Source organism: Pithys albifrons, chromosome 4 (assembly GCF_047495875.1).
Source record: "Pithys albifrons albifrons isolate INPA30051 chromosome 4, PitAlb_v1, whole genome shotgun sequence".
In the NCBI taxonomy this organism is placed as follows: Eukaryota; Metazoa; Chordata; class Aves; order Passeriformes; family Thamnophilidae; genus Pithys; species Pithys albifrons.
In genome coordinates, this window is record NC_092461.1 from 79,382,086 (window position 1) to 79,405,970 (window position 23,885).

Consider the following 23,885-nt stretch of genomic DNA (forward strand, 5'->3'; position numbering starts at 1 on the left):
GTCAGTTTCTTCCCTTTTGAGATTTCTATTTGTGCTTTTCACAGCCACACTGACAAAGGAGTTTGATAGGATGATTATACCATCAAAGGACCAATTAATGAAAACAATAAAGTATGTATTTTAGATTCATAAGGACACCAGAGATTACACTTGGATTCCCAGTTTTTCAGTGCTTGACACTAGAAGGTTGTCCAGTTGTAGATCTTTACTTATAAAGATGTGCAATCAGAATACTTTTTCAATCTTTATATTAGGAATTGGAAGTCTTATTGAGACAGAGCCAATTTCAGTTGCATTTGTCAACTAAAGCAGATTTTAGTTTGGGGCTTGTTTCCCATGAACGCCCAACTTAGGAAATTTCTGGTCCATCCTGAAAGACCTTAAGGTCTTTTACCCATTCTTGCACCCATGAATTCAGGAGTCAAGGAACAGATTCTGTCTGTAGTCAATAGCAGAGCCTCAGTGATAGTTCACCCAAAGACTTTTTCCAGTCATATTTTAAGGCTCTCAAGCTATTGTGAAACTCATGCTGAGTCTGACAAGTTTGAATTACTCCTGAATTCATACCAAGGCCTTTACTGGAAAAAAACTGTCATGTTAGTCAGAAAACCAGTGTAGTTTATGTAGGATTATTTACAGGGTTAGTAAAAGGCATATGACAGTGTCTAGCAGAAAAATTACATACCAAGTTTTCTTCACAAAGTTCTCTGAACTGGTAAAATTTCTGGGCCATGAGAAGCTGGGCACTGCCAACTGCAGTTCGAATTTTCCCTAGAACTAAGAGAAAAAGAAAAGTAAGTCATGATGCTTTCTTTGCTGCAGGCAACTAAAAGCCTATAAAAAGAGAGAAGAAAGTTGCACAGTAGTTAGTTCTGGCTTTCAAAAAGCATGTTATCTTTCAGTCATATACTAGAGAGAAGCTGATAAACCTAAGGCCGGATCTTCACTAGGCAAAAATATGTGAAAAGTTGCTGCATTTTACTCTCATTCCCCCAGTGAGACCAGTTGTATCCAGTTGTAATGACAGTGTAAACGTGGCTAATCAATAGCTTTTGCAGCCTGTGTAGAAAGCTCACCAGAAATGTCAGCAGCTGTCATCTCTGTGACCCAGGCTCAGGCTTTGAATATAAACCCAGCTCCCCACATAAGGATATGCAGCTCACAAACCCTGTTTGCTTCTTCACCTCACTTTGCAACTTGGGCCTGACTGTCAGGTGCAGCTGAGTGTTGCTACATCAGAGACGTTCCCAGAAAGGGAACATTTAGTGCATGCCAATTAATTTGGCTGCTCTGAGTATTTTGCATGAGCACAATCTGAGGCTGCTTCTGCCTTTGAATTCAGATGTCCAGGCATACTTCAGGAAGCAATCACACCCTGGCCTCTCCTCCTTGCTAGTGACTTGGAGGGAGGTGTCAAAGAGTCCTAGCCCAGCTCCTGCACTCTCTATGGACTCCTTTGTACAGACAGCTGGGTACTTACTGCCCCTTTGGACTGATCCAGTACTGTGAAGGGCTGCAGTGAACCAGAAGACAGCTCATAGTATATGCCTCTGAATAAAACAAGGGCTCATATTGTTTGGTTGCATTCAACCTCACTGAAACATTGGGGTTTTACTGCTGCAGGGGGGAGTAGCTGGGACTATATTATCCGAAACTGAGGCATAGACTGGTGCACTCAGAGACTTTTCCTGGGCCTTTGCTGAGTTCTCGTCCAGGGGGAGACTGTGTCGGTGTGTGTGTGTGTACCTGCACATGTGTGTTTATACCTGTACCTGTGTGTACCTCTGTGTGTTTATGTGAAAAAAGAAGCAAGAATGAAGAAACACAGAAGAAAGACAGACGTGGCCTTAGCTGGCAGTAGGACAGCGAATCCAGAAATGAGAGTGTGAATTTGGGGACTGCTGATTGAAAGAAAATTGATGCTGTGAGCAAGAAAGCAGCTACCTGTTTGTTTGAGACTTTCAATGTGCAGGAAAGGAAAAACAAAACTATGCTATGTTCTCTGTCTTTAAATAAACAGGGTTGGCATCTCGGACTTAACTGACTCCATCATTAATTTTCCCTCTCAACTGAGGCAATTTATGATTAATTTAATCATAATTAAATCAAATTATGATTAATTTAATCAAATTAATTTAAATAAAATTTTAAAATATTACCACTTAATGAAAAACATGAATAGCAGATACTGTGTCAAAATTTTCACTATAATTTCTGCTCAGAGATATTTGCATTGTCCCAGCCCTCAAATAAACACAGCAACTTTTCCATGGCAAATTTATAGCCTGGATATATGAGACAGGTGAAAAAGGAATGGGGAAAAAACAAAGAAATGAAACAGCCTGCTCAAGGTGAGTTAATTGTTAGCAAAGGCTAGAAGAGATACTAGTGCTAAGCTGCCACCCTCTGCACCATCCCTTGGGCATGGTCACTTTTTATTTAAAAACTAATACAGCGTTAACAGATCTCCACTGGGGAAAATACTTCTAAGTATTTTGACTTACCAGTATGAAAACAAACAAACACATATATACATAAATAGATACAACTTTGTTATAATCCCATCTAACAAGATTTTTAGGGTCTCACTGGTGCTGTGACTGGCTGCTGTGCTTGTGACCAGAATGCCACCATGCAGTGCTTGGTAAGAGAAAGGCCTCTCCAAGGGATTCACTTGTGTAGCCACACGCGAAGCTGACCAACACAAACCCTCATGATGAACTGAAACTAGACACACAGTAATATGACATCTGTGTTCTGCTCCTTCAAGGCAAATGGTTTTTCCTCCAGCAGGCTTAAAGCTCACTTTTAAAGCTGCTGAAGGAAAAGTGGGATATGGAGTTCATTTATACTTCAGACATACAAAAGAGGCGGGGGAAGGGGAGGGAAGAGAGAGAGTCTTTTCACATTTTTTTTTCAGAAACTGTAGGAGAGAGCTCTGTGAACACACACAGAGCCCAGACTTTCATTTTGTTCCCAGAACTCAGCTCAGCACTGCCAGGAAATAACCGTGAGCTGGAAGATTCACTAAGCAGAATATTTTCAGCATATTGCGCAGGGAGTTTTGCACACAACTCTCATTATTGTTAGCAAGGCTTGCGTGTCTAATTCTATGCGCACAGTGCTGAAAATGGACCCCTTGGTGTGTCTAGTCATTTATGCAACCCAATATGCAAACCACTCAACTGAAAGGACTTTTCAATAGTAGGAGGAGCTACTCTGGAAGCTTTCATGTGGTTCCCATTGTTATGAAAACTCTTCCCACTGAGTATATTTGGGAACAGCTGCCTCATCTGGAGCTTGGCAACTCTGATGATGCTTCCCAAGACTTGAGAAGGGGAGAAAAAATGGTCTCTCGATTTCTTAGGACAAAAAAAAAAAAAAGAAGATGAGGTGGGCATTTCCTGGAAACCTGCACCACCTGAGCTGGAAATCACATCCCAAGCATGAAGAAATGTAAATACAACTTGTTGGTGATGGATGGGAATGTGCCCCTTTCTTTAAGGGAAGAAGAGCTTAATATTCAGAGATGTCAGCAGAGGGAAAAGGAAGTCCTTGTCCTTGGCTGCCTAGCGACTGGCTATTTGCCTAAAAACCATCATCCCAGCTGACCGCGGGTGCATGCTGATGCTGTTCCCTATTGTTGCCACTTCTGCTGTAGCTGCGGCTGTATCTAGTCAAGTGTCACTGATTCCTCGCCGCTCAAAAGCAAGGGGTCTGTTAATGTGCAACCCATCAACAACCAACTCTGTCACGGAAGTTATGGGGAAAAAACCCCAAACCCAAAGCATTCAAAAAACTGAAAGGAATCTCTCCAGAAGGCACAAAGCCTTATCAATAGCCTAATTTTTGTTTCCAAACCCACATTGCTTTTAGTGTTCCAAGGCAGAGTGCTTGTTTCGCTTACTCAGTCAAAACCTCCAGTGCCAAAGAGAAAGGCCAAGGTGTAATGAAAAACCAAAAAGTAAAAATAGACCAATACTTTCTTAAAATAAAAGTCTGCAAGATTTGAAGCCAAATACCAAGAAAATAAGAGGAATTGCAAAGGTAATACTCAAAACACATTAGAAAAGAACCGGAGAAATCTTGAACAGCTAGGGAGATGAGGTACAGGAGGAAAAAACATAAACATGCAAATGGATGTGTACAGCTAACAGGATACACACAAAATGTATAAAACCAAGCAACAAAAATATCTCGATCCATCAAGATGCAATCATAATGGATTTAAACACCTATATAATGTTATTCATGTCTGCTTGCTATTCTATACAGGGCTATACAGCACACTCAGCACTGTCAGATCTGAATGCCTTCCAGTAATGCATTAAGCAACAATATTAACATCCATCATATGCTTTGCTGTCACCCCTTCCCCAGAGGGAGAAGTGTGTGTACTGTAGTGGTTTGTTTTTATAGTTTGAATTTTTCCCTTTTTTTCCCCCCTCCCTCCTTGCTGTGACCTCTCTTCCTTGTCTATTCGGGAAGAACTGCTTTGATATAGCTATTTTGATGGCATTCAGCTATTATGGAGTGCCTCCTCACTATTACTGTTCTTAAGTAGAGACCGCAGAATGTTTTTCTAGGAGAGATACTTGCCAGTGAATTTTCTTGTGTCTCTAAGCCCTCAACATACTCTTTTAAAACATTCTTAAAACCAGACTTGGACCATGTACTATGCACTATGTTCATGCAGTAAGTTCTTGCCTGGGTCTAAGAATTGCACAGGACCTGCTCTGAGTCTGTAGAGCTCTATGTATCTCTCCCCTCCGTGTCTTCATAGGAAAAGAAATGAAACCACAAAAAGAAAGAACTGCAAACACAAACAAAAAAAATGGTGTTACTGTCATCTGTTTTGCCTTGGAAGGCGACTGTATGTGTAACAAGAATAATGAAATATAAGAAAATAACAAACCCCATCTGAAGTCATGTGAAAAGTCATCACATAGAAGCCAGGGGAGTTTTGAGAAGGGGCAGGATTTTTTGGCCTTAAAATACCAAGTGATGTATTTGCATTTCAACTTTGACAGGCCCCAGGGTCTAACAAGTGACAAAGGAGGCATTTTAGGACTGTGACTATCAAATACCCTTACTGTGAAAACACCTGGTTGATAGGCAGGGCCCAAGCTAGGGAACAGAATACCAGGGACTTGCTCATTGCCCCAGAAACAAGTGGCAGGAACAATAGCTGAAATTACAGGGACATAGCCTGACATTTGCGTTGCAGATGTTGGCTGGGCACTATGCATATGAAGCAATCCTGCCATAGAGCTGTCACAATCCATTTCCAGGGCAGGATGGACCAGCATTTTAGCCTATTCATGTTGACAGACCTACATTTAAATAACGCCAAGCATGACAAAAGCCAGGAAATTCAAATTTAAAGCTACTGCTCAGGTCTTAAGCTCAGCTATTAAGGAGAAAACAGCCAAATGGAACAAACTGGGGAAGGAGCAGTCATTGCTTTGAGTCATATATACTTATAGGAGTGATCTCATTGAAATTAATAGGGCTGTCTGCACGTGCAAATGTTGTTCATTTGGATTAAAGCAGTTTCCATGTGTTCTCTGACTTTCTCCGTTTTTATTAGCACACTTAATGGTTTTTTTTTTTGCCCTAACTAGATCATTTCCTTGCTTGTGGATTTCTCATTTTGCCTTCCTAGCCTCTGGACACTGGTAGGGCTTTCCTTGCCGGCTTTCCTTGGAGAAACCTTGCACATGGAGAAGTCCCTTCTGGGGAGAAAAGAAAACCAAAAGAAGTTGGGCATATGGCCAGAGGCATGTAGCCAGGGGAATTTCAGCAGGACTCAGCCACATGCCAGGCTGGTGACTGTCCCTCTGCACCCCTGCCACAGCCCATTCCAGGATGAGGCTGCCTTGCTTCCCGAATGGAGCCTTGCAGAGGGAAGGCAAATGATTTTCCTTGCTTGTGGCTGAGAGTGAACTCAGGGGTCTCCTTTTCTTTTGCCATGCACAACTATAACAAAATTGTACCTTTTCTTTAACGTTTTTCTTTTGTGTCTAGCCTTCAGTGCTTAAGTTTTCCTTTGAAACAATCAAAACAAAACAAACCAACAGATGGTGTGTAAGCATTGCATAACTTGCCAGAACTGGCTGAATTTGCAAAGGCTCAGACGCTAAGCAGTGAGGTTCCTGCAGACTTTGAGGTCAACCTTTATTTGCAAACTAGCCCAGAGGACTATCATATACACGCAAGAGAGTTATAGTGACTTGTCCTGTCAGAGCCTTGGCTTTCTCTCGCCACTAAACCCACATTACACCTGACTGTTTTCTTCCGATGATTATCTTACAGATTGAAGCCACAGTACAACCCCAGGTGAAAAAGAAACTTCTGAAGGGGAGTGTGTGTGTGTGTGGGCAAGATAAAACTCCTTGGTTCTTGCAAGAAGGTCAATGTCCCATGTGAAACAGAAACAACAACAAAAAATCCATCAAAAGCCAGGCTGAGGTCATAGGAGTATGTTTCTGTGCCCACTGCTGCTTGGAAAAAAAAGAGGTCAGAGCTGTGCAGGGAGCCAGGTCGGTTGCTGTTAATTTTGTGTGTAAATGGTTACAACAGATGCCTGAGCCAAAAGACACCAAAACCAGGGCAGAGGCTCTGACTATTTGAAATTGTGCAGGGGAGAGGTAGGAGGAGCAAGCAGACGGTTGAGGAGAAAACAAAAAAAATTGTCAACAATTGATTTCAGTTGAGGCTCAATCCAAAGTGTCAATCAACTTGCACAAGGTGTTTAGCCTTGGATGTGCAACATCTTTTATTTTTTTATTTTTCGGGAGCTCTAAAATTTGTAGCCAACTTCCTTGTAGCAGCAAAATACACTGAAGCCGTATCAAGTATCCTAGATTAAACGGAGTAGTGTTCATCTGCCTGTCACACATGCCACGGCTTATCCAAAACTGATTTCAGATAAAATCAGAATATACTATACAATAATCAATTCATGATGGAAGGGAAGCCACATTTCTTTCTATATTGGCATTTCATCATGCACCCACCGAACCACAGCTTGTTTTTATACAGAGCAGCAGACTCCATTTCCCAGCTAGAAACATTCAATCCCATCTGGTAGATTCATTACCAGCTAGATAATACCCAACGTATCTATGTAACATACAAGCTACTGTCAAACAGCAGTGAGCCGTCTCCCCCAGACAGCTGTTTTGCACAAGGGCTGCATTGTGTGAAGGAAGCAGGAATCGTTTTACGTGGAGCGCTGTGTGTGTGTGCGGGGGAGGATGAGCCTTCTGTCAGCTGCCATGGCATCGAGAAAACCTCGCTCATCACACGTTCTCATTATTTTGTTATCTGGCCAAACACATGCTGGGGATGTCAGGTTGAAAACAAAGGATGCGTTCCATGCTCTGGTTACATTTCATTAGGAAAAGCAAAGCAAACACACCTCTTCTCTTTTTCTCCGTCTCTTTAAAGTTTATAGATGTATGAAAAAGACTTATTCCAGGGCAGGGTTCATAACAACCAGGCTTTTGTTTCTGGCAGTGCTGAGCGGGCAGAGTGGCCCTGGCCATATGTTTTTCCTTGGCACCAGGTAGAGTGGGGAGTGCAGAGCTGCAGCAGAAAGCCTGCGCAGCCTCTGGGGGAGGCGACTGCCACGTGCAGGAGCCACAGACAGCATCCCACTTCAACAGTGACTACTAAACCCAGGGGACCTTTCTGCTCCTTCCATTTCCTGGGATCACAAGAAGTGCCAGTCAGAGAAACGAAGAGGAGGAATAACCCACAGGGCACAAGCTATGTGAGCTGTAAGGAGGCACTGGGAATAGCCAGCTTAACTCCTCTATCCTCCCCATAACTGACTCCTCCCATTAACTGACAGCTCAAAAAATAGCTCTTTAAAACTGTCATATATCAAAGACACCAAGACACTGTAAGAAAATTCTGTACACAGATATACACCTTCTGCATCTATTGGCTTTGTAAAATCTGTTTAATGTTCTTTCCTCAAGATGAATAACTACTTCGGTGGGCAAAAATAATACTTATAGGTTTTTCCAGTATTATCAGTTCACAGGATCATAGAGTGACAGAATAGGTTGGGTCAGAGAGAATCTTTAAAGATCATCTAGCTCCAGCACCACTGTACAAGCACAGTGTGATAGTTTTGGCTTTAGTTTTAGCTTGGCCTCAGTTTGGCAGAGTGCACAATGTGGATTGAAGGGGACAAGCAACACCTGACTTAAGCAACCAAAGAGACATTTCATATCATTTTGACAGCAAATCAAGTATAAAAGAAAGTGTAGGAAGTGCCTAGCTCTCTTTCCCCTTCTTGGCTGGGTACTGAGCAGACCTGCTATCACCGTTGCTGGAGGTGTGTTTGATTTGAGAAGTACTTTTTTTTTCTTTCGTTGTTGGTTTTCTGCTCTCTTGCCGAGTGTCCTTTAGGGGGAATTTGTTGGGGTGTTTTTGTGGGCTGAGGTGTTGGAGGTCTGTGCTGTTTGGGTGAGCGAGGAAGCAACTGAGCTTTGCGGCTTTGTCCTAGTTCAGCAGGAGGGACCAGTTAACACTGTGTGTGGGGTGATCAAAGCTGTGTATTCTACCCCCTCTATTCATTCCCCAAGGACAATGGACAATGGCAGCAGCTGTCCAGGGAGCCATTATCACCTTCACACCCAGCCTGAGGGGGCGGAACTGCTAATGGGCCGTCAACAGTTCAACAATACCCCCTGGCTCCCAGAGTTAATCATCCATTGTCTGAGTCCCCGCCCAGGGGGAGGAACTGGGTGCTCCCTGAGGGTACATAAGTGGTGGGTAAGAAGACCTCAGGAACTTCTCGTCAGATCCAGAGGAGCAGCAGGACCTTGACAGGAGGAGATCACTGCTCTCACCCAGACCACAGCCCTCGCCTGCACCAACAGGTTTTTCATTTCCTTTTGCTCTGGACTTGGGGGAGCCACAGGGGTCTCAGCACAAGGGCTAACAAACCCCCTTGGGTTTGTGCCCCAGGACACTGGATTATACTGCTGGGTTTTTGTGAGTTGAAAGCAATTTCCCTTTTGTGTCAGTGTATTTATTGTAATATTATTATTAAATTTTAGCTCTGACTTATAATCTCTCTTGTGGTGAGTTCATTTCCACTGCTGGTTCGCCTTTAAACCAGCACAGTTGTGCATTTCCTGTTTGTTGTGTGTCCATGCTTCTTTTTCAATCTAGAATCTTGTCGTTCATGAGGTTTATTTCTTGCATAGTAACAACAGAAACTCTTTTAATTCTGGTGCATGTTCAAAGAGATTTTTGAATGTATTGCTGATGTAAATTAAAAATGAGATTCAAATATTCTAAAATTTGGGCAACCTGAATCTGCCTCAGGAGAAATCATTAACCTATTATATAACAGTAATATTGTAGAAATATAAACCTTTACATATCTTAATGTTAAAGTTATCTCATACTTGCCATTAAAGTCAATTTCTTGTTGCTTACAGTAGTGAATATTGAGATCAAACTTACTCATTCATTGAGTTGAATGGGAAGTACCAGTAGAAGGAGCTTATGCATTTCTAAGAATGTAATTTTTTTTTCCAGTGTTAATTGCTTTTCTTTCATAAATCAAAACTTTCACATCTAAAAGTATTCAAACATCTCTCATCTTGAAAGAAAGATTTAGAAATGGAGAAGTAATCCTGGAGCAGAAGTAGTACTCCTTGCTTTGGTAGGAGTTAATTTGTGGGTCGGAAAAGTGTTACGTGTATATCCAGGAAAATATGCTTAGGTGTGCCTAAATCATACAAACCTAATAATGGAAATAAATGGGAAAAACATCCATTTTTATTGGGAGAAAAAGAATCTGGACAACGAAGCACATGTTCAGCCCTTCTGCCCTAACTGGAGTGAATGAGTAAGATGTGAGCTACTCAACCCTCAAGCCGTCTTAGTGCTTCAAGCTCATTAGACATTTCCATTACCTTACAGGTAGGGTAATATTTCTGGCAGTAGTGATAAGATGTAGTTTGCATGTGTGTGTTTTTTATCACACATAAGAGCTTGTTTTACTGGGACAATCAAAGTCAAATGAGAACTGCATGGGAAAAGAAGGGAGGCTGAAGAGTGGAAAAGAGAGAACAACTTTGAAGCAAAGCTGAAATTTCAGTTGGGAGAAACATCCAAATACTCTGATGCCAATCACAATCTGAAAAGGCAACTAAAATATTAATTTAATGAAAAGGAACTACAATCTGTTAAATTAAATTCTAAGGTTATGAGAAGTGATTTCAAATGGAAGACTTAAGAAACAGTAATACTACAAGATCCCTAACCACACTCTCCTAATTATTCATTGAACTATGCAACCCCAAAAGCTAATACTACCGGAGTTTCAGAAGTGCTGAGCATTTGCATTCCCTGTCAGCTTTAATAGGGATTGTTATATAAATACATGCTGTCCTTTTGAGAATCACAACCATAGTCTCATTAGCTAAATAAGAAAGGGCACAATACAGAATTCACTGGAGTAAATTTGACCTATATTAAATACTTCTTTGCAGTTGCAATATTATTGTATGCAGTTACTTACTGTCCTCAGGTAAGTTGTTTTCACGTTCTTCTCTCTCCATCTGTTGGCACCAACCCTCCATACGATCCCTCTCTGCCTGAAGTAGCTTCAGAAACCAGTGGCCATCTCGTGGGCACACTGACCTTTGAACAGCTTCCAGAGGATCTTCAGTAATAGAGTCAATCCAGGGGTCAGGAGGAGGTAAAATTGATGGATCAAAATCTGTCTCAAAGTCATCATCCACTGCACATGCATGGTAATGGTTTCCTGACCCTTGTATGCTAACAGTAGAGGTGCTTGCATCTCGGGAAAATTGTCTTGATATTTGTCCAGAACATGTATTGTCCTCTTGAGGGTCGATTATTTCAAAGTTCTCATGGAAATCCAGGTCTGCTTGCACAGCTGTTGTTACACTGTTAGATCGTGTAAACCTGCGAAAGCTTTGGAGAGCACAGACAGAGCACATTAGAAAGCTTTTTCTAGGTAACTCGGTAGGGAAGGAATTATTAAGGATTGCAGTCTTTCTAAGACTGGCTGTCACACCTCTCAGTGCTACACTCTGGTGTTTTTTCTTGAAATGATCCACATGAACTTTTTTTCTCATTGCAAGAAAACAAACAAGCAAGTCTCTTTTTCCGTGCAAGCTCACTGTTTCTTGAGGGAAGTACCTCTAATTGTTGTGTAATTTAACAAAGCCAGAAGCTAGCCCAAAAGTCAGCTAACATTGTCAGTAGCTCCGGATTTTAGGTTAGTGATTAATGGAAAGTTAAAAGGGTCAATTTTTCAGAAGCGGTTTATCTTCCAATTTCTAAAACTCACACCCCTTTGAAGTTACACATCCAAACTCCCAAGACACATTCAAAAATTATACATATGAGATTGATAAGAGTGTAATAGCCATGAGTCTACTATATAAGTAATATACATTCCACTTACTAAAGTATTTTAACTCATGTAAGTAATTTTATTGCTTCTTCATAATTATGTATCTGCCATCTCTCACAATTTTAGTGCCCATTGCCAGTGTTCAGATATTTTGTTTTTCACATTCAGTTTCAAAATGGTCTTCTCTTTTTCACCAAAGCTAGCATTCTGTCTCTGTCTATGCCGTCCTCATTGTGACGGCTGCTACCCTGTAGGGAGCTTCCGTTCACCTTGCACAGTTTCCCCGTGTTGGAGCATCTGAGGGCAGAGAACCAACCCTGAGGGTAAAGGCAAAAGCAGAGGAGAGAGGAGGTTTGGGGATTTGGGTTTGGGTGGGTTTTATGTATACAAACAGAGCTCAAAATTCTGCAGTCCAAGTCATCTGAGGTGAAGAGGCTGACAGAGGAGGAACAAGGGAAGTGTAAGAACAGAGATACCTAATGCTATTGCAGGGGGTGGTAGTGAGAACAGATTTGACAAGCAGTGAAGTGTGGAGGGAATGAGTGGAAAACAAGTGAGGCAGACATCTTTCTTGGTCCATGATGAAAAAGAAGGTAGAACTATAAAATAATTAACATTGATGTTTCTTGAATTAGTAAGATTTAGTCTTCAGAATTAACATAATTTTGAACTGAATAGGGACAGATTTCGATCCCTTCTTCTTACTCATCCAGGATGCCTATGTACTCGTGAAGCTGATAGTTCATTTCTAATTTGTTCACAATCTTACATTTGCACTTGAAACTACTACTGTTTCCCTGAGATATTTTGGCTGTTTTGCCCTTGCCAATTTTGTTTTAATGTGACCTCAAACAGCAATGAAAATGCTGAAGAGATGGTAGAGCTGGAGGCTGGGTACCATTTCACTCCCTTTCATTTCTATTCCACCTTCCACTGAAGAGCAATAGCTAGTTAGACAAGTACAGTTGACAGCAAAATTTCATCAAGTGTATTTAGTCTGCATTTGGGGAGAGAGCCGATGGAATCATACTGAGGGAGAATTTCATGTCCTATATGCCTGGTGCATCCAATTAGCTCAGGAGAAGTGCAGGAGACTTCAAGAAGAACTGCAAAAGGTCCTGCTGATAGGGGAAATTAGTGGCTGTTGATCTGGAGCTTTGAGAGAAGGAAAGCAAAGCAAATCAGGAGTTGAGAAGGGTTCTCCAAAGTGAAAACCAGTGAATTCCTCTGGAAAAGAAAGCTCAATTTAACTTCTCAGCAATACAAGTATTTGGAAAACTTTATTAACAGATTGTATAAATACTGTTTTCTATAATAGCCTAGAATTCAAACATTTTATTGTAGTGCCTGCTGTTTGCAGTTCTTTTGAAAGAGGTGTTGTTAAATGATGCAAAAAGTCATGGTTATGCTACTGTAGTTGTCCACAATACGCACCAGCAAACTGAAAAATATGGAGCATGCATTATCAGCTTGGTAGTATTTATCCTTTGACTAGCAGATAAAAGCATTTTTCTATGGACTGATACAGCAGAAGTAGTTAGAAAAGGAGGACAAGGATCATTGGATAGAGGGTATGACTTCCATAGCAGAAAAGATTTAGATGGCTGAGGAAGACTATGAGAGACCTGTGAAATCCTGACTACGTGATGTTTCACTGTTTCTCAGAGTGCAATAACTCTGGTGGGAAAGGCAACCAGCTGCAAGGATTAGAGGTCTAAAGATCTACATCTAGTGAAAGGAAGTATTTCTTTGCACAGTGTGTAATTAATTTGCCACAGAATCCCGGAAAAACCAAAGGTAAAAATAGGTTCAAAGAGAACCTGGTCAAATCACAGGAGATAGATCCAGGAAAAGCCATTACACAGATGTCATATCTGGCATAGGAAGTCCCTGAACAACAGAATAGTAAATTGGGAATGTCTACTGGGGGAAGTAGTGTTTAATACACACACTTTCTACTTCACACATACTCCTTTATACTTTTTCTAAGTATCTGCTAATGGTCCCTGGCAGAGAAAAGCTTTTATATTGCTATTAGTGGTTAAAAAGACACCAGCTTTAGGCTGACATTACAGTGAAAATCTATTGGTCCTATCTATGCTAGTTTGTATAAAAATTGCTTTAATTTGGCCACCAGCCTGACAATTCCCTTATCTGCACTGAAGTGTGTGCATGCATACACACACACAAACACAAACCCATGTGTGCTCACACAGGTACATGCTCACACAGGATTTCTTTTTAGTCATTTAGTCAGTGTTCACAGAGAACCAAGGCATCAGCACACAGTGTATTCTTCCACACCTTCCACAGCACTGGAGAGAAAAGCAAATGCCTTAAGCCAGGCTTGCTTGTCTCCTTTCCCATACCCCACACAACAGCCACCTTCTGCTTTACTCACTGTCCTAGACTGATGGCCTTCTGTTTCAGATGACCATTTGTATTTCAGTTAACACCCTGGCTTTTCAGTGTACACCAAAACCCAAATGAGACAATATCTCTACTTGACAGGAGGATGTATTGCTGGAGGCACACACTTCAAGTCTTTCAGGAGTGTACTCTTACTGGTTTCAATATGAGCTAGTACCACCAAAACCAGACTCTGCTTAACAAATAAAATAGAATTACCTAATTTTTTTACCTTTATCTATTTAGTAGTATGCTACTGGCTTGCTTGGCAGATTCTTGGCAGTAGATTTTATAACCTGTCTTCAAAAGAAAAACAACTTTGCAATAGAATGTAGCATCAGTTCAAAATTAAAAAACTACTTCCAAGGAAATAAATGTTGAATAAAATGGAAATGCAGGAAGGCATCCACTCTATGCCTGCCTCCAGCTCATCTATATAAAATGACTATTATTTGGTAATAGCTCTGACACAGCTTCCTCACTCATTTCTAGGATGTTTTGCTCTTACAAAATACTGTTTGTGTCCCACATGAGCCTTTTTTTGCTTTGTTCTCCATTAAAACTCCGTACTATAGGAGAGCTGCTGAACCTAATGCCTAAGTTTTCAGTCATTCTACCATAGAAAACATTGATAAGTCTACCTAAATAAAAAAAAAAAGTTGTCATAAATTGCTGGTAATTGTTAAAAACAGACTTTCTTCTTCCTCTGCTTTCAGACTGGGCCTTTTTGTACTCAGTTGTGTCCTGCAGACACAAGATGTAATAAATAGAGCTTCAGAGAAATGCAGCAGATATCTGGCCTAAGGTGCAGAAAGCCATGAAACCTCAGACTGGATAAACCAGTATGGAGCACAACAGAGTGATGTGTTTTGAATAACAACATGGTCACTTGTTAGCATTCAACTCTCAGTTTCTAAGTTATCTTTTGCTTTCTTTTGCAAAACATTCACAATTGAACTTAGAGAACTTAGTTTGGTCCTAATAAAGTCCAAATCCCAGAAAAGATCTTTTTCAAACCAAGTGATGCATGGTGAATCTCAGAGGCACTTACATTAAATTCAGTCTGCCTTACTTTACCCATTGGCTGTACATTGCCACTGATGGGCTTCTCTGCTAAGGCTGCAGTTGCTGTCAGCAGAACAAAACAAACTGCAGACGTAGTTAGCAGATATGGCACCATGTCTTCTAATGGCAGGAACAATATTCCTGCTCCAACCTCATTCTCTACAGTAGTGTTCTTACTTCAGAAACTACTACATTGTTTCAGTATTCAAAAATTCTTGTGATGGCAAATCAAGTACAAACTGGTTGACTTCAAATTGGTTGATTTCTAGCAATTCAATTATTTTCTGTAAGTGAAGAATGGAAGGTGGTCCTTTGACGTCAAGAAGAAGTCACAGATAGGGAGAAAGGACAAACAGAAATGGATCGAAATGGATGCCCCTGAGATTGTGCTAACTGGCTTGATTAGACAGACATTTCAAAATTGCCCTGGAAGGGGTGGGTCATGCTAGGAAAAGGGAGGAATAGTTCAGTTAGGGTTTTGTCAGCATCATGTGGAAGATCAGGTGAGAGAGAAGAGAGTAACAGCAGGAAGATCATGAGGTTAAAAAACTGCATACCAATTTTTTCCCAAAAGAATGACTGGGCAGGTGTACTCTAGAAATGCTAGAAATCACAGAGCTGCAGTTAGGGAATGTGTATGAAAAAGATTATTGAGACCAGGCAACATAAAGAACTGATGATAAGATGAGTAGCAGCACTTGATCCAGTTGTAATATGGTCAGGTAGCAGTAGGTACATTTATCCTTTGAGCAGTACTAGAGGAGTAGGCAGACTGAGGCATTTGTCTTGGCAGGAAGCCCAGGTTAGAAAGAGTGAAGGGCCAGGAAAAGGTCCAAGTAGAGATGGAATATCGAAGGAGAAAGCTGTCCTCTGAAGATGCTCTGGTTTTGAATTACTTAGATCAAGAAATGGAGGCAAAATCTTTTGCTTTCTTGATCCATACAGTAAAGTGGGAATATTTAAAAGGACATGAGGGGGTAAGATTCCGAAGCGTGAGAGTGACAGTTGTATGAGATGAGAGAAAGGGGGAGAAAAGAGCAGAAAGCAAAGAAGAGGATTGAAACTGTGGTAAGTTTTCAGTGCATTAGGCAAAGAGCTTTCTTATTTTGCAACAGTGCACTTAATAGCTTAGACTGGCAAGGAAACATGATCAATTTACTGTGTTTATCCTTTCTGCTGTGCCATTCTTCTAATTTTATATTCATTTAATATTTCTGAAGCCAGGAATATTTTTAAAAACATTCATTTATCAAAGATTCAACTTAAAAGGGCTTTTTTTAGGCTTTGCAGATATTATGGTGCAGGAGCAGAGAAGAATGCATTGTATTTATAATTCTATTCCTGTACAGATAATCAATATATTGTGCTCGCTATGTCAGGAAAAAAAAAAAGAATATGAGTGCCCAACTGTGATGATAAGCCCTTTGTGTCTTGAGTGCACTCATTTTGTAAGGATTAGGGGCTGTCCTTTATCAGCCAGTTCACTTATGAAAGTCCATGATAGATTGCTGCTTGCCTGTTTGCTCCAAACAGCAGCAAACTCAACTTTATCAGCAAGGAAACCCCCAAACACAGCTGTCAGAAAGTAATGCAGAAATATTGCTTTCTCAGGGCAGACTCCCACAGACAAATCTTACCTTTTTCTCTGGAGCAATAAAAACTGCAGTAGAAAGAGGACTTTGGAAGTAAGGTATTTACAAACAGCTATTTCTTTCTTTCTTTGCCAGGGAAGGGGAGGGTTGGGCTTTTGGGGCAGTTATTTCCTTTGTGCTCAGGCTGAAGTGAAACGGTCCTTCAGCGTCTATTTTAATGCGTTCATTTATCTAGTGCTGGAAGAGTTGCGGGTGAATGGGGCTAAGGTCTAACACATACAGAAATGTCTGCTAGCTAGAGATGTTTTAGCAGGTTAATGAGGAACTCAGTAACAGCCTAGCAGGGTCATTGCAAAATCACATTTATTTTTGCTGAAATCACTTTAGCATTTTAGAACCACAAGAAGATATTCTGCTACTTTACAGGGAGATTTGGTTGAATTGAAAATGGTGTAGATATCGTGCTATTTTTGAGTATTTTTAGCAGATGTAGGAAAAAGCCAATGTAAAAATGGACATCTCCACTCGCTTCTACAGTCGGTGAGAGGCCAGAGGAGGCAGCCGACCTGAATTTTATCAGCTCAGATTTGCTGCACACAGGTTTTTTTCTGGAGAGATTGCAAGGGTGACTCTTCCCTCAATGACCACCGAGGCTTTTCATATGACATGGCATGGTACAGAGAGTTATCAAGAAACTGATCGAAGATCTAAAAGTTATACTCTGTCCAAACGGCTTGGGAAAAGTGAGTGAAACTTGGGTGGATGCTTGGACCCACACTAACACTAGGCAGGCCTGCACACTCAGAGGCAAGGGAAGAGTTTGGCTTTTCTTCAGCCCCTGAATCCAGTTTTGGGCAGGAATTAAAATCTTCAGTTGTGGTAAAACACTTAAAAACTTTATGTGTCTGAAAAGTGCTATGCACAGTTATGCTGCCCTGCAATGTAACTGCAATTTGCCATCAGAAAGCTCTTTGTGCCTTTGTGACAACTGTTTTGTTTTTGTTTTTAATTTTTTTTTCCGAGCATATTTGTTTACTGATTCACAATATATTGCAAATTGGCAAGAGAACCAAGTTTTACAGGCTTGCTTTGTAATCTCAACAATTTTTTGCAAGGGAGCAGTTGTAATGCAGAGATGTCTGGGAGAGATACCTGGGTGAAAGCAATCAGTTTGGCTCTGCCACTGTACTCCTATATGTGACTGAAATCATTCTGCTGAAAATCAAGGTAAACTTTTCTGCATCAATTCTATGCTGTTGCAGCCATCCTGAGACTAATACTCCAGCTGCAACACTGTCCACTGTTTAGGTAGATTTTCTGGGGAAAAAGACAAGTGTATTGACCCTCAAAACATGTGGCACTTCTCTTCCAGTTCTCTCACTGGTCCTGAAAAATCCTCTCTGAGAAATAAGAGCTACAACATTTATAGGACTCAACTTTTCAGCTGGGTGATCTAACAATACATCTAGGAAGCAGGCTTATGTGGTCATGTGCTCAGAGGAACTAGGGCTCTTAAAAATTAGTTGTGGCATCATTGTAGCTATGTATGTATGTATGTATGGCTGAACTTCGTGAATGAAGATTTGGGAAGGGTGTGCCCTTCCCGCCTGCACAGTGAATATTTTAGGTGAGGCACAGCGTGCACAGAACTGGCCCCACCGTTTAAGTCCTAAGGTCCATCTTCCATGGCTGAGCAAGCTTGGACAGTGACAGTGAAGTCCTCAGGACTGTCTACAACAGCACCCTGTACTAATCAGGGCTGACCCTGCTGAGCATCTGAGATCTGATGGGATCGGATGGCAGGGAGGCATTGAACTGCTGGTGGACGGTCCCTGCTGAGACTCAAACTCACGACCTTGGGATTCGGAGTCCAGAGTGCTCTCCATTACACCACGGGCCCATCCCTGCGGCATCATTATTTACCTTAGAAAAACAGTATTAACTTTTACTCACCACTTCTCCTCCTCTACTTGAACTCCTATGGATTGGAACTTACTGGTGGCTTTATTTTCACCTGATATGGTGGATTCTTCAGCACCATCAACCTTAAAAAACCCCAAAACACAACAATCAATTAGAATGTATTTTAGCAGAGATATCATCCAGCTACTTCCAGTTTCTATGGACCCTAACTACTAAGTGTCTCCAAATAGAGCTTGTACCATGAGTTCCTTAAACTAGTCAGATAGTTTGCCTGTGGTGTGTTCATATCTGATGTTACTAGTCAATATTCATCATTCTTGTTAATCATTTCTGGTAAGACAACATTCAGACTGCAATATGCAGATGATGTTTATCCAGTATTTAATGGAGGTTGGATTATCACATTTGTCAGAGCTCACATTTCTCTGAGCAGCTGTTATTGTGCTCCACCATTTGTTTGGTTTTACCTTCTGCTTTCCATGTGCAGGTATATATGAACTCGTGTCAAAGTTGTGTTTATTTTGTTTAAATGTTAGTGCCTTGAATCAGAGCACTGTACAGATAAGATTTAAGGGGAGCAGATATGAGTCTTGGATGCATTTTCTTTACTGCTTCATCATGCAAACAGGTGGTTCCCAGGAGTACAGGCAGGCACTTTATACCACATCTCCATCTCCATGAGGAGATTTATACCAATGGTAAAAAGTTAAAATTTACCCACAGATGTGTCTTTGAGCAAAATCACAAACTTCTGTGTCTGGTCAGTGTAGCTGTGAATTCCCAGTGCTGTATACAACACTGATAGTCATACAAGAAAAAAAATTTCCAGTAGACAGAGCTTTTGAGCCACAGCAGAGTCATGAAGTGACCTGTAGATCCACACTGACCACGTGTGTACAAAATCTCCAGCTGTAGTTAGTGACTGTTCCACCACTAAGTAAGCTTCCTGTTGAATAGCCTATGCAGGAAGACTGGTCAGTGAGGGACAGGAGTTACAGAAGCTATTCTGTGAAGTGAGGTACTTCCCTGATACGAAGCTTCTAGGGAGATAACTACACCTTAAATCCCGTAACTGACAGTGAAACAACTTTTTGATGGAAGGGTTTTTCTTTCTTAACTGTGCTTGTTTGCTAAACAGATTTACAGCAAAGGCTTGTAGTGTCCTAAGAGTGACTGAGGGGTGCAGAGGACACACATGAAAGTTCATCATAAATGCACATTAGAGGAGAAAGCAAAGTAAAAATGTCTCTGGCTAATGCAGCTTGCCCTGCTCTACTGAGATAGGTTAAAATATAATTAAAGTTTATACTTGATCTGAGTTCAGACCTGAACTAAACTCCGTTTACAGTCAGTGGAGAGAAACTGACTCTATACTGCCAGTCAGAGGACTGACAGTGTACCTACCTACTTTAGGGCAGTTGTTTGTAAGAGAAGTTATTTCTGGCATCAATAGCTATCTTATGGTATTTCCTCTCCCACACTACGGCTTCATTCGTACAAGCATGACTGCTTGTGCAATGATGCTGCAAAATGGATCAGACAGGAGACTAGTGAAGTAGTTTTCTCTTATTTGTGTAGCCAGTCTGGCTAAAAATTTCACTGATGGTCACAACAGTGAGGGTGGCACTGTACACAGGCAGGAATCCTATAAGGCTGTATCACTGCAGAAGGTTTTGCTTCATGTAACTCCAGCTTTAGGCATCTCCATTGCTTTGTACACAAAACCTACCTGGCAGCCTTTCACATACCATTCCCAGGCAGCTTTCATGATTATTTCATATGATTATATTGGTCTCCAAAGTTTGAGAGTGATTTTTTAAGGCTTGAACAGTGTTTTGAGCTCTATTTTCTTCAGATCTTAAGAAACTGAGGCCACTATACCTTTCAGAAACAGCATTTGTTACTTGCAACACTACCTTAAGAAGAGAGAGCAGGGAGATGGTCTCAAAAACCCTGATTCACATCTCTGTTGTTCCTTTTGGCTTCTGCAAATATGGAAATTATTTTCTTGTACCCATTTTTCAGGATGTTTGCCTGCTACGGAGTTTTTGTTTCTTTGCCTCATGAAATAATGGATTACAATAATAAAATGGCACCTTAGTCTTGGCTGGAAATGGGAATAAGTAATAGAAAAGCTTTCTCTATCCCTGTCCCACTGGACCTTGCTCCTGTTTTAACACTGAGCATCAGCCCTTCTTTCAGAAGATACACAAAACAAACAGCTGTGAAGCAGAAAAGGTCTGCAACAAAGGCAGTGAACTGAACCCACAGGCAATAGTAATTATTACCCTTCCTGGAAGAAGTAAGAGAAAAGTCATATAATCTCCAGGAGCTGTCCCTGAGATGCTCAACAGAGTGCCTCTCATCTATCTCATCAGGCTAATACAGAGATTTCACGGTAAATTCTTAGGTTTTGCTAATCAGATAAACCTGTCCAAGCACATAGTGCTGTTCTCAAAACCACCTTCTGCAAGAAAAAAACCCCATCGTGTCTTTTTGTGAAGGCTGATAAGCTGTGGGTTGCTATACTATTTGCTTGGGATTCATCTCTCATCAAAACCTGTGTTGATTCTCAGTTCATTTTAAATTCAAGTACTTTGTTGCAAAAGCTAATCCTGCAAGCAGATAGCCAGGAGTCCTGTGCACAATTTTTTTTTTGCAGTGGTTGGAGGGGAGGGGAGATGTATGGGAAAGATTAATTAACAATGCAGATTACATTGGTCTAGTTTGTTTGCTCTCCTTTTGGCAGACATGGGTGAACTTTGGTAGTGTTAGTTTTCTTGTTTCACTCCACTAGGGGTAACAAAATGTAATTTTCTTTAGCAAGGGAAATTAGAAGGAACTTATCTTCTGCTCTTGAGGCTGAGATAGGAACAATGCTGCATCATTCAAGTGGCTACCAGTCATTATGAAATGCATGAATAAGCAGTGACAATTAATTCAGTGAGGCTGTACGAAAATAATTTTTGGGTGATAGTGTAATGTAAATCATTGTTTTACACATTCCCTTTCAATGATTTAATTCATGCCTTTCTGCCCCCCGCTGTGTTATGATTCATAGATTAGTGCTCATGTGTATAATTTAACAGAGCTGAATAACAAGCAGCAAGGAGACTTAAACAAATCCTTGCATCTGATGTTTTTATGATAAAGTAGGAAAACATCATTAGTACCATGCACAATGATTATGCTGATGCAGTTTCTACATAGGTACCTGTCAGAACAAGAAGAAAAATACACAAGACATTGTATAAAGAGCAGTAAAACAGATGTAGAAATCCAAAACAATTGCAGACATATTATCCATGTTGTGTACTGTACCTGTATTCCAATAGATAAGCATCTGTTTTTCTTGAAGTGGTCCTTCTTCCTGTCTTCTACTGCAACAGTGGCAATGGTTGTGGTGGTGGTGACAGTGGCAGTGTTGTTCCCTACATGTTGACTTGCAGGGCCATGGATCTGCGCATTGGCAGCTTCAATAGCAGCTGTCAGTGCCTTCATACTGTCCAAGCTTTCCGTGGAGTTGCTAAGTCCAGACTGACTGATGATATCTCCCCTTTGTCCATGCCCATCCATATATGCATCTTGGGCAGACTCTGTGCTGCTCTGGGCTGTGATGGAAATAAATGGTTTGGTGGTAGTTCTTGGTGGGACTGGAGGCGGGGTCTTCTTATAGGTGGTAATGCAGGATGACACTAGAAAAAACATATGAGAGTTTTTGATTTACTGATGCTGCAGGAAAAATAGATGCAAATATGATATCAATGAATCAGTAAGCATGAACAAAGCAGAGGTGAGGAGGAGGTTAAGAGCCAAAGAGCCCCCAAAAGCTCCAATCTAAGTGCCATGGAAATGCCTTGCTTATCAGTGTCTTCAATTCCTCCTAAATGAGTGGCAGAATTGCCAGTAGAGAAAATAGAGAAAGAAAGTACCGATTTGCCAAGTTCCTCCTTATTCTTTTTAGGATTGTTTTCCTCAGTATGTTTTCTCCTAACTGTTCTATGTCCCATGGGAACAAGTCTTTCCACCAAAGTGCTTGTTCTGCTCGTGGTTCCCAAGCAAGGCTCACAAGGATGATAAGTCTCCAAACACTTATCCTAGCTAAACTGTACTTCCAGAAGCTTTATTGAAATTATTTTCTGCCTCTCTACCATGTCCTACTATACTTACCAAGCTTACATAGAATTTTAAACTACATAATTTCGGATCAGAGAGAGATTCCCAAATCATCCTATATCAAACTTGTTAACACTCACCATACTTGGACTTGTGTATTTCTTTCTATAAAATGTCTCACTTGTTGCAAAGACTTCTTGAATACTTTGAAATGCTTTACAAGCTGCTGAGGACATATTTAAAAGAACATTTTGCCATGTTTAATTTCTTATCATAAATATAACATCAGTTCTGCAAAAAGAAATCACTGGATTAAGAAGCTTAGCTTGAAGTTCTCAGGTTAAAAATTATTGTTCTGTATACATAGAATTACATGCAGAGAGCACTACACAGAGGTAAAAACATCTTCCTTTAAGGATTAGTTGGCAGCTCTGCATTACTGAGATCCTGGAATGCTTTCAAGTGAGGAAAGAAAGCTCATTAAGAACAAAAAACCCCAACCATGATATGCTCTATTTTTTAAGAAAATAAATGCAGGCATGAACCTGTGCAAAGTTCAGACACAAACATGTTAACATAAATTCTTATTAACAGTAATCATATGGCAAGGAATGATTCATCAGATCATTTTAATTGGCAGACGCCTGTGCCACCCACATAAAAGGTAACTCTACTACAGCTGTTCTGCTCTCTGTTTGCTCTGTATCTGCTTGTTGAGCCAGAAGCCATTATGGTATTAATTTGACTAGCTCAGATCCATATGTCTCATATCTCCCCATAGCTGTAGGAATAGTTATGGTGTAAAAGGTGTTTCCAGGGCATGAAATCACATGGGATTTTTTAAGAGGATTCTAGTCTAAGTTTCTGGTAACGTGTCTGAACCCATGTTAAACATGTTGAATGCTAATGGAAAAAGTGTTTCAGGTAGTGAGGGTTTTGAAACTATGATTCACTTCTGAAGAACTGAACAGAAACCACAGCATCTCTGAAAGAAGAGATGGCTAAAAATGGACTTGTCAAATTTTAACTCTGAGAAAGTGAATAGTTAATAGGGGTTAAAGGCGTTTTATAAAGTGCTTATGATAAGACCAGTATCTGGAACTAACAGAAAGCACCACAGTTTTACAAAGGGGATTCTGAATGCTGTGCCATTTGTTATTGGTTTTCATGCTGCCAAAAGGCATTTGTTGTGACTGCACTTTCAGGTAAATCAACTGCTGTTGCTGCGGCACAAACATGTACTCCAGGACTCATGGAGAATTGTGGAGGCTACTGGCATGATATCCCAGAAACACCTGAGGTGGTTCATGGTCTGGAAAATGTTCTCTGAAATTCACCACTGAGAAATTCAAAGCACATGCACA

General features: G+C 40.8%; 1 protein-coding gene across 5 annotated transcripts in view; it reads right to left on the minus strand.

Annotated features, from left to right (window-relative positions):
- Window positions 1-23,885, minus strand: part of DLGAP1 (DLG associated protein 1) — a 423,046-nt gene that overhangs the window by 5,311 nt on the left and 393,850 nt on the right. For all 5 annotated transcript variants that reach the window (XM_071554752.1, XM_071554753.1, XM_071554749.1 and 2 more), the window contains 4 exons: window positions 21,727-22,100; window positions 18,436-18,527; window positions 10,553-10,971; window positions 686-777 (listed from right to left, as the gene is read on the minus strand). In XM_071554752.1, coding sequence (XP_071410853.1) covers window positions 686-777; window positions 10,553-10,971; window positions 18,436-18,527; window positions 21,727-22,100 — 977 coding nt within the window. The remainder of the gene's footprint in view (window positions 1-685; window positions 778-10,552; window positions 10,972-18,435; window positions 18,528-21,726; window positions 22,101-23,885) is intronic.